We start from the raw sequence: 11,376 nt of genomic DNA on the forward strand, positions 1-11,376 counted from the left end.
TTGCTGTTTCTGGAAAATCAATAATGGCGCAAAATGAGAGTAGCGTGGCATGAACATTTTTTAGCTCTTGTCCTTCCCTTTCTCTCTTTTTTTTCTCCAATCCATGTCAAAATGCTTAAATTCTCTAGTTACTGTTGTAAAAATGCGTCTACGTCAAAGTCTTCTATATATTTGGCGTACTGACCATGCAAATTGTTCAAAAGAGGCTGGCTGGGGCTTTGATTTGAGATTTTTTTTTTTTTTTCTTCATCTTTATCTTGGAAGTTGACTGTCGTTTTCCACAAGGTGTGAGGAAGGACTTTCGGTTTTAAAGTCGTCTGTTTTATATAGACTGTTAACCAAAAAACAATTGCTTGGTGCTTCTGTGGGAGCTTGACTGTAATTTTCGTCGGAGTTTGGTAGAGAGTTGCTAGTTAAACGTGGACCTGCGAGACCCTCAAAATTACTTGATCAGAGGTTCTAACTTCTCTTTTTCATACAGACAGCTGCTCCCTTATTGTGTGCTGTACAAAGACTGAAAAAGTTTCTAGTAGACAGTGGATAGCAAAAGCCATTTCAGCCATGAAATTAATTCCACGCTTGAAGTTTCAGAGTTATTGCCATTCGCCTTCTGGTTTTGGTGTCAAATCAAAGGCTGCTCAATAAAAAAACAGGAGCCAAGTCTTTCTCGGCAGCTCATCTTGAATAACAGAGTTCAGCAAGAACAACAGACTCCGAACCTCCCAAAAATGTTGAAAATAAACCCCATTATGTTCTCACTTCACTTCCTTGCCCTCTTCCTTCTTTTTCTCAGCCATGCAAACGCACAGCTCCATGATCAAGAACAAGCCATTCTACTAAGACTGAAGCAATACTGGCAAAATCCATCGTCTCTTGACCGTTGGACCCCATCAAGCTCCTCTCATTGCACTTGGCCAGGAGTGGCCTGCACCAATAACTCCATCACTCAGCTCCTTCTTGATAACAAGGACATCTCTGGAACAATCCCACCCTTTATTTCTGACCTTAAGAACCTCAAAGTTCTTAATTTTTCCAATAACAGCATTATTGGAAAGTTCCCTGTAGCTGCCCACAACTTTTCCAAGTTAGAGATCTTGGACCTCTCTCAAAACTACTTTGTTGGCGGCATTCCTGATGATATTGACAGTTTGTCTCGGCTCTCGTACCTCAACCTCTGTGCTAATAACTTCACTGGCAACATTCCAGCTGCCATTGGGCGGATACCAGAGCTAAGAACTCTTTATCTTCATAATAATCTGTTTGATGGTACTTTCCCTGCAGAAATCGGAAACTTGTCCAAACTTGAAGAGTTATATATGGCTCACAATGGGTTTCTTCCATCAAAGTTGCCTTCCAGTTTCACCCAGCTGAAGAAACTGAGGAAATTGTGGATTTCTGAAGCGAATTTGATTGGCGAGATCCCACAAATGATTGGGGAAATGGTGGCACTGGAGCACTTGGATTTATCAGAAAATGAATTGACTGGGAGTATCCCAAACGGCTTGTTCATGTTGAAGAATTTGAAGGTTCTGTTTCTTTACAATAACTTGCTATCTGGGCAGATCCCTCAGGTTGTTGAAGCTTTGAACTTGATTGTCATGGATCTTTCATGGAACAGTTTGAATGGGACAATACCTGTTGATTTTGGGAAGCTTGACAAATTATCAGGTTTGAGTTTGTCCTTCAATCAGTTATCTGGTGAAATCCCAGAAAGCATTGGTCGTCTTCCCGCATTGAAAGATTTTGCGTTGTTTAGCAACAATTTATCAGGGCCAATCCCTCCAGATCTTGGGCGATACTCAGCCCTTGACGGCTTCCAGGTTGCTTCCAATAGGCTTACAGGGAACCTGCCTGAATATTTATGCCATGGAGGTAGCTTAACAGGAGTGATAGCTTTTGATAATAAGCTCGGTGGAGAGTTGCCAAAATCACTTGAGAATTGCAGTAGTTTGCTAATAGTAAGAATTTCAAATAACGCATTTTTTGGCAATATTCCTGTTGGTTTATGGACAGCTTTAAATTTGCAACAACTGATGATAAGTGATAATTTGTTCACTGGAGAGCTTCCTAATGAAGTGTCAACTAGTCTTTCACGGCTCGAGATAAGCAACAACAAGTTCTCTGGGAGTATTTCCATTGAAGGGAATTCTTGGAGGAATCTGGTAGTCTTCAATGCGAGCAATAACCAATTTACTGGAACTATCCCTCTTGAATTAACCGCTCTTCCTAATCTGACGGTTCTTTTACTTGATAAGAACCAGCTTACCGGAGCACTTCCATCTGACATCATCTCATGGAAATCTTTAACTACTCTAAACCTCAGTCAAAATCAGCTTTCTGGACAGATTCCGGAGGAGATTGCTACCCTACCTCACCTGCTCGAACTGGACTTGTCAGATAATCAATTTTCTGGCCAAATTCCACCTCAACTCGGTTTGCTGAGACTTACTTATCTCAATCTCTCTTCAAATCATCTCGTGGGAAAAATCCCAGCTGAGTATGAAAATGCAGCATATTCCAGTAGCTTCTTGAACAATCCTGGTATTTGTGCAAGTAGGCCATCGCTATACCTGAAGGTTTGCATTTCCAGACCCCAGAAATCGAGCAAAACTTCAAACCAACTCCTAGCCTTGATATTAAGTGTTTTGATTACAGCTTTTCTGTTAGCATTGTTATTTTCATTCATCATTATCAGAGTTCACTGGAAGAGAAACCATAGATCGGATTCAGAATGGAAGTTCATTAACTTCCATAGGTTGAATTTTACTCAATCAAACATATTGTCAGGATTAACAGAAAGCAACCTGATAGGAAGCGGTGGATCAGGAAAAGTATATCGTGTTGCTGCAAACGGCTCGAGTGTTGTTGCTGTGAAAAGAATCTGGAATAACAGACCGTTGGAGAAGAAACTTGAAAAGGAGTTCCTTGCAGAAGTTGAGATACTGAGTACAATAAGGCATTTGAACATAGTGAAGTTGCTTTGTTGTATTGTCAATGACAATTCGAAACTTCTTGTCTATGAGTATCTGGTGAATCATAGTCTCGATCAATGGCTGCATACAGCAAGGCGATCAAACAGTGCATCAGCTTCAGCAAATCATGTTGTTCTGGACTGGCCGAAGAGGCTGCAGGTAGCAGTGGGAGCTGCTCAGGGTCTGTGCTACCTGCATCACGACTGCTCTCCCCCAATAGTTCACCGAGATGTCAAGTCAAGCAATATCTTGTTGGATTCTGAGTTTAATGCAAAAATTGCTGATTTTGGTTTAGCAAAGATGCTGATTAAGCAGGAAGAACTTGCCACCGTGTCAGCTGTTGCCGGTTCTTTTGGTTACATAGCTCCAGGTAAAAGATCACTCTTCAGGTCTTATCCTTGTGTATTTGCTTCCTTGCCCTTCTTTTCCAGTACCTAATATTGAAGTTTCTTATTTTATAACTTGAATCGCAGAGTATGCTCAAACAGTTAGAGTAAATGAGAAGACCGATGTTTATAGCTTTGGGGTTGTCCTTCTAGAACTAACAACGGGAAAAGCAGCAAATTATGGTGATGAGCATACAGGCCTCGCCAAATGGGCATTGCGTCACATGCAAGAAGGAAAAACTATAGTCGATGCCTTAGATGAGGAGATAAAGGAACCTTGTTACGTGGATGAAATGAGCAATGTTTTCCTATTGGGGGTTTTCTGTACCAGCGAAGTGCCTTCTGCTAGGCCTCACATGAAGGAGGTTTTGCAAATCTTACTCGGAAGGAACCATCCATTGGTCTTCGGAGTGAAGAACATTGGAAGTGAGTATGATTCCACTCCTTTGCTTAAGAACTCAAAACGCCAGAGGCAATCAGAAAGTGACAGCACTTTGGCATCCGATAATTGATCACTCTGCTTTATGCACAGAAATCACCACTACTCTCTGCTTACCTTGAGAATAAGGAGTGTTATTTTTTAGTTCAAATTGTAAAATTTGCGTGGTTAAGCACATAATGAGCTAGTATAAGTCTAAGATAGTAGATACCATCTAAATCTTCAGAGAATAAAATCGGCAGCTACAAGGTTGCAATGCCGTAGCTTGTACGATCTTTTCAAAACCGTTGTCCAAGCTGGGATGCATGATATCCGTTAATATATACAGTGTACTAAAGCAAACAAGCACCATTCCTCTAAATCTCTAATGCCAAGCACGGCCCAACAGTCGTTCAGGGCACTGATAATGAGAGACATGGATTTAGGTGCGCGCGTCACCTTCACAATAATTTCACCTGTGAATTTCTCCCACAGCCACAGGCCACCATTTAAAATCGCACGCATATAAAGGCTAAACCCAAAAAACTCGCCGCCTGGCTTCCACCAGCAACAAAAGATCAACAAAGAACAGTCATGCATGCTGGTTAAAAAAGAGTTCGTCTAACGAACAAAACATATCTGGCAATGAGATAGCTTCTAGCCTACCACGTGTTGATCCAGGAAATAAATCATGATCATAAAAATTCACTTTATTTTCCATCGGAACCATAGAAAAAATATTCCGTCAAATGTAACAACTCAAATAATTGTTTTACATCCCCCACTTTATTGTGTAATTCATGTAAATGACAGAGAAAAGTAAAGATGAGCAGTGTGACACACTCCCACACTGAAGCTTGGGACCACTGATGGCACTTTTCAAAAGAGTATTTGATCTACTACTGCTCAACTTACTGCCACAAAATATGGATTTCGCTGGCATCGTCATAAGAACTAGGTTGAAAAGCTCTAGATGATTTGAAGTCGAGTGTAGAGGGATAGATAATATACAAAAAACAAAAATGTAACACTACTTAATGTAATGGGTTATCATCAAGATTCTTCGACCTCCAGGTATTGGGAATGCGAGGCTGCTAGGAGAGCAGCTCCAATGCCTGAGCCATCGTTAGACTGCTCAACGACAATGTTGTCAGAAACTTCTTCTCCCAGTAACTCCTTGAGAGTGCTTTCCATGCAGGTACTAAATTTAGAGTAGTGCTCATACAACCCACCATCCATTGCTATCACAGACTTCTGCTTTTCACCATCCTTTACTGTGTCTCTCCCCAATTTCTTGATGATGCCTACAATCCCAGCAGCAGATAGGCGGGCACCACGAGTGGCAACAATGTCACATAGTTCAACAATAGCTTTCCTCATTTTCAGCGAGGTATGAGGTATCTAGGGGACAAAAGGAAGCAAAAATGAAAAGTGCCCTTTGGATTACGTGACAAAACAATGAAATATTTTTGCAGTTGGAGAAGAGCAAAGATGGCAATTGAAAATGGAAAACATCTTGACTCTCCTATAACCCTGATTCACACCAAGCCAAATGTGGCAGGTTTCCAAGAACCACCAAATTTTCTTGACAGAAGATGAAGCAGAGGTGGTACACATACAGTCAGCAACACAAACCTAACCTAACTATTTATTGATATTAATTTCCTCTTATATATAATGCATCGCACAGATTGAGTCAGCCTGTTTTCTTAGGTTCAATCTCTTTCACCCAACTTCATCTTTACCTTTTCCTTTTCCTTTTTTACATTTCTTAGAGTAACCAAAAAGAAATTTATTTTGAACGAGTTATGAAAATGAGGTAATTTGGAAGTTAATTGCAAGAGAGTTATAACTGAACTTTAGAACCACTATTCACCTATTGTGTGTAAACTACTATTTTTCTTATTTTATTATGCAAGTTTTTGGGATAAATAGTCACCTTAAGCAGATAACATTTTTAATTTTTGAAATAAAATGGTATAAAAAAGAAAGATATGCATCAAAGTGAGGTGGCGTTGCGGTCCTTGTTTTGCATGGAGAAGGAAAATGAATGTATGGCAAAGAAATTTTCCAAAACATGAGAGGATTGGATGGGGACAAACAAAATCTCCACAACATCACTTCATTATCATACCAACTTGAATACTTCAAGCAAGTTAAGAGGAAGTTTTGCTCTCTATGCTGAATTACAATTAATCTCTTTTTCTCATTAAGAAAGTGTATCAAGATGTAAGAGGTAAATAGAATGATACAGAAGGCAAACACAATAGGCAAAGCATAATACCTCTAAAATATCTTTTAGTTTGCTTCCAACAACTCTCAGATCTGAAGATTCATCATGGTGCATTGCAGACATGTGAGGCGTCCTGCATATTAACAGCAGTGCAAGTTTGTATTAGTTACAACATCAACAGCATTGGATTGATCAAGATGCAATGACGAGCCATCTCAACTCAAAACAGGAAAAGGACCAAAAACTTCAAACTCAATACATGGCAGACAGCTCACAGACAAAGATATATGGCAGACCTTAAGATGAATGGAATCTTCAGTTTTTGTGGAACAATATCACCAAAAAAGGCAGCCTCTTCAGCCATTTTCAGTAAAACTCTGCGTACAATTTCTCCCAAATACATACCAGAAATAATCTTTTCAAAAATCTGCAAACAATAATGACAAAGCTCTTATAAGTACATTAAACCACCTCTATAAGCAGCAATGAGTCAAAACTAATAAGGAATATAGCATCACCTGTTCGCCAGGATTCAAAGACTCAACATCCAAGTCTTGATCATATTCTGTTAGTGGAAGGTGCGAGGACCGGAAATTACCCCATTCCATGTTGATAACCTATAATAAGAAACAGTTCGGGTATCAGTTTATACTTATTAAATCATAAGCATTCCTGTCATAAGACAAAGTAAAAAAGAGGAGAAATTGTATCTGAAATGCCAACCATTTCTCCAGATTTGGGTAGAAGACCATGCCACTTAGGAATTGCTTGCGCTCGCTCTACATATGCTGCATTTGTTCCAGTACCCAATATTACAGCAGCAATGACATCTGGGTTGTGGTATCGACCTCCAGCTAATGTTCCAATTGTATCATTGACCTACATAAGCTCAGAGAGTTAAAGAATCTGTTTAGTTATGTAGACATGTGACTGCATTACGCATTAAGCACCCATTCCATCAGCACTGGACTGTAAATCACATTCTTTGCCATTTAATAGAAAACATCCAAACAAAGAACCCAGGGACAGCAACCAAATTACTTACCAAAGCTGACACGCGCATGTCAAGTCCAATTCTTTCCATGGCTTTGGTTAATTCTCCCACCACATCTTCTCCAACCTAAGGACCAGGAATGAAGTGAGCAACAAGGTGAAAAGGGATTGGCAGAATAAGAAGGTACAGTTATTGACTGAAGCTATTGCAATCTTGAGTCTAAGTGCTGGTTACAGTATTTTTCTTTGACGTTTTCCAGAGCAGAAATATCAGGGATATACCCTCACAAGGCTATATTTAGAGAACAGTCTGCTTTTAGAAGTAAATGTTGAGCACATGTGGAAGAGTTAATAACTCTGAGTAAGTGAGATACAAGTGGTTAATTTGAGCTTTCCACACAGTAGAGATATATGCTCGCAAACTAAATTATGCAGACTACACGTGAGCAATTAGAACTTGAAAGAAAATGAACGCTTTGATAGAAAATTCCTTCGCTCCTGAAAGCTTGGTTGACATGGTTGGCATGTGTTCCCACAGAGTTTAAGCAGGAACATACCTAACTGCTAAGATTTCACAGATCAATGGAAACTAATAATAAATTCAGAGTGATATCCAGAACATCAGAAAACAAGCACTACCAAAATTAGTAAATTTCAGATGCTAACGATCAGTTTCTCTATTTAAGTGATCAAAACCATCAGAAATCAGGTACTGCCAGTATGTATGTGTTCAACTGCCAGCTGCATGTGTGTCTCACAATAAAAAGACTTAACTATTATATGCATTGTTACATAGAATGGCTCCAAAATATTATTAATGCAATTTTTAACACTGCATATGACCTTTACCCCTTAGGGAATGCTTTAATAATTTTGTCACTGTTCACTGATGAAAAGGAATATATGTAACGCAAAGAAGTGGAGTAGGTAAAGGGAAAAACATTGACATTTTTAGATGGTAAAACAATTTCTTGTAAGTTTTTTATTCTCATAACAGATATGCACCAAGATAAAAACCAATATAACTGTGATTGAAAAAACTGATTGTAATGCAATGAAAATGATGGCCAAAGGAGGAGGGGGGAGGGAGGCAAGTGAGGGTAATTAGGATTCACCACATCATCTATCGAGAAGCCTTTTGTCCATTTTATAAGATTTCCAGATGCTATTGATGTTTGCCTAACTGGAAATGAGAAGGTAAAACCGAGCTCCCTTTGTCTCCCAGGTGAAGGATGCAGACCTTCACTTTCTGTGGCAACAAAATTGGCAAGCGCTGTAGCAATAAAACCAAATAGTGCCTGAAATCACCATCGAATACAATATATTCAGATCACTAACTATTCTAAGCAAGTTTAAGTTTGATAGACTAGTTTGAAATGATGCTCACATCTGAAGATCCAGTCATCAAGTGTGGAGGAATTGAAACTTCCTCAAACTCTTGTTTGACAACACCTCCATCCCTCCCACCGAGCAGTACCCGTATAACTCGAAAATTTGTTCCGCCAAGGTCCAATGCATAGAACAACCCATTCTCTTCTCTGAAAAATTAAGCACAGAAGTATCTAACCATTCAGTGGTAATTACATTTAGTTAATATAAAATGTCTTGACAAATGAAATTGCGTTCTCTCAGGAACAAATTCTTCACAGAAAAGCAACATCTTTCGTGTTCCTGTATGAACATCAAAGCTTCTTTTGTCTTCTGTCACTCATTAATTCTTCATTCTTTTTTCTATAAATTTTTCATTTTTCAGTACTTAAAAAACCTTATCCACAATTTTAAAAGGGCTATCTGCAGCTAAAAAGAGTTCATCAACCAAACAATCCTATGGTTGAACGATTAAAGGAATACCACATCCCAGAAATTTCTGTACATTCTTCCAAGTTGATCATTACTAAGTTGACCAGCATAGAATTTTATTTAAGTGAAAATTTAACCTACAACATGATAAATCTCAAATAAATCCATCTTAAGTTTATTTGATTATAAAACATGGATGTTCATAATAAGATATTTATGTAGACCACAAAGCCAGCCTTTATCAGCAGTACAGTACCCCCAACTGATCATAAAGAATCCACGCTCCATAAGAAACACATCAAATCAGCAGCCAAAAAAGAAACCTTGCAGAATCTATCAACTCAATACAAACTAAGTACTGTTTGCTTATCAGTTTAAAAAATGAAATGACCTCCCACTTCAAAAACTCCAAATTTCATCAAATCAGATATTGTGATAAGATACTAATACAACATAAGAGAACTCACTGCCCGGGAGATTTCCTAACCACAGCTATATGAAAAGCAAGGATGAGAATTGAGATATAAGCTGTGAAAAGCAAAATGTAGCAGCAAAGCTTCGAACAGTAAGCTATATTCCAAGTTCCATTCAACGGGGAAAAAAACAGAGGGAGAAGAAGAAAGCAAACCATTGATGAAAGAAAAAGAAAGCATTTATTGATTGAATGAAAAAGAGGGAACTACAAAAGAGACAACGTTAGGCAACTTAAAAGCAAAGGCTAAAAAATTTTACAAATCCTACCCGAAGCATGCGAACATGTCAAGCTTAATTGGAGAAAGGTAGAATTCAAGACTAGTAAAGAATACGCCTTTCACTAATAAAAAGTTAATTCTTGAACTATCTACATCTAAGAAAACCCATCTCCACTAAATTTCAATGGACACAAAAGAGTTTAAAGATTCTTGTTTATACACTCAGGTTCACAACTGTTGATCAAACTCGCCCTTAAACAATCTTATTTATGAACTCCTACTCCATTCCCTAAAAACACATCAAAACGAAATTCGTTTTTCAAGTCCAAAGCAGAACTCTTTTACCAACACAACAATCATCAAAACATTAATAACTAATAAAATTACAAATAAAATCAGGATATTAGAGAAAAGATTGAAAATTCAGTAGCATATAGCATATAAAAAAACGTCCACAATCAAAAAGATGCATGAAAGGTGCAATTTTTCAGGACAAAAAAATAATCCCCACGATTAATTAACAATTAAAAAAAATTCCATTACTTCAGAAATCAATTTATAAATATCCCTCTAGAAAATTAAATACTACACAAGTAAACTTAAATGGGAAATGAAAACGAAAATAAAAGTAATTATGTTTTACTTTAGTAAGATTAATAGTTGATTACCCGGAGGGAAGATTATCTACATAGCTGATTAACATCTTGAGCTTACTACCACCCTCAGATGCAAGGCCGGCATGCATCTCAACGGCCATAGCATCAGCCACCTGTCTTAACTTCCCAATAGGGGTCCCACAATTTTCCTCAAACTCCCTTAGTATCGCCATAGCCCTGGCCCACCTCCCTGAACATCTCATCCTGTGCCTCACCACCAACGCCGCCGCCGCACACACTGTCGCCGCGCAAACAACCGCCGCTCCTACTGCCACCTTCCCCATCACAGTAGTAGTAACAACAAAAACAACAGCAAAAACAACAACAACAACGGTCCCTAAAACTGTTGGATTTGGAGTTGAAGGAAATGAATCAGCTATTTATAATATAAAAGGATTCATAGATAAGGATTTATAGAGGAAAATTTGAAGCAAAATTATCGGTTGTCAAAGCTGGATTTGTCTCGGAAAATAAGGTAAGACTGCTAGAAAAGAAAAGTGTTTAATCTAAACATAGATGAGGGTTTACTTTTGTAATTTTATTTTCGGTTTAATGTTTTTATTTGGTCCTCTAACTGTTTATTTTCTTATCTTTCATCCTTTTACTAAATTTTCTACTATAATACCCCGTATGTTTATAATCATTCAAATTGTTTATACACAATGCATTAGCCTGTATTTTTTTAGTTTATTTTATTTTTTATTTAATATTATTATATTTTAAAAAAATATATTTTTTCAATATTTAAATAAAAATTGTTTTTCTAGTTTGTTTTTTTAATTTAGTATTATTAGAGTTTTCTAGTTTTTTCTATATAAAATGTTGTAATAGCCTTTTGATAAGTTGAGACTTAAACGAATAAAAATTAAATATTTTGAGAGTCTCCTTATATTTATGGTATTTTTTGTATTTGATGATTTTAACTTATAACAAACATCTTATCTTTTATTCTTATCTGCATTAATTAGTATTAGAACTTAATGATTTTTAGTAGTTATTTTGCTTTGTTGCATGTTGCAGAACAATCATTGCTAGAAGATATTGCAAAACAAAACAAGCTTGTATAGGAGGAGATGAGAAGGTTCCCTCTTGGGAAAAAAAAATATTTAAAAACTAGTGTGTTATTTTTATCTGCATGAGTTGATGTTATTTGAAACCTTGATGGTGAGACCCATAATGAGACAGCCCACACAAAGGTGTGGTGTTAGGGGTCCATGATGGAGAAT

At 37.6% G+C, this 11,376-nt stretch overlaps 2 protein-coding genes across 2 annotated transcripts; one reads left to right on the plus strand and one right to left on the minus strand.

Annotated features, from left to right (window-relative positions):
* The first annotated feature begins 354 nt into the window (after positions 1–354).
* Positions 355–4,081, plus strand: LOC133674273 (receptor-like protein kinase 5). Its single transcript, XM_062095314.1, has 2 exons — positions 355–3,342; positions 3,446–4,081. Exons 1-2 carry the CDS (start codon positions 729–731, stop codon positions 3,868–3,870), a joined length of 3,039 nt encoding a protein of 1,012 aa, XP_061951298.1. The 5' UTR covers positions 355–728; the 3' UTR covers positions 3,871–4,081.
* A 387-nt stretch (positions 4,082–4,468) lies between these two features.
* On the minus strand, positions 4,469–10,659 carry LOC133674466 (hexokinase-1). The gene is made up of 9 exons (XM_062095574.1): positions 10,163–10,659; positions 8,390–8,540; positions 8,118–8,300; positions 7,055–7,129; positions 6,733–6,888; positions 6,528–6,626; positions 6,306–6,436; positions 6,061–6,142; positions 4,469–5,177 (listed from the first exon to the last, which is right to left on the minus strand). The coding sequence occupies exons 1-9, from the start codon at positions 10,432–10,434 to the stop codon at positions 4,830–4,832; spliced, it is 1,497 nt and encodes a 498-aa protein (XP_061951558.1). The 5' UTR covers positions 10,435–10,659; the 3' UTR covers positions 4,469–4,829.
* Between the last annotated feature and the right edge of the window lie 717 nt (positions 10,660–11,376).

The sequence above is a fragment of the Populus nigra genome, chromosome 15, assembly GCF_951802175.1.
Source record: "Populus nigra chromosome 15, ddPopNigr1.1, whole genome shotgun sequence".
Lineage (NCBI taxonomy): Eukaryota > Viridiplantae > Streptophyta > Magnoliopsida > Malpighiales > Salicaceae > Populus > Populus nigra.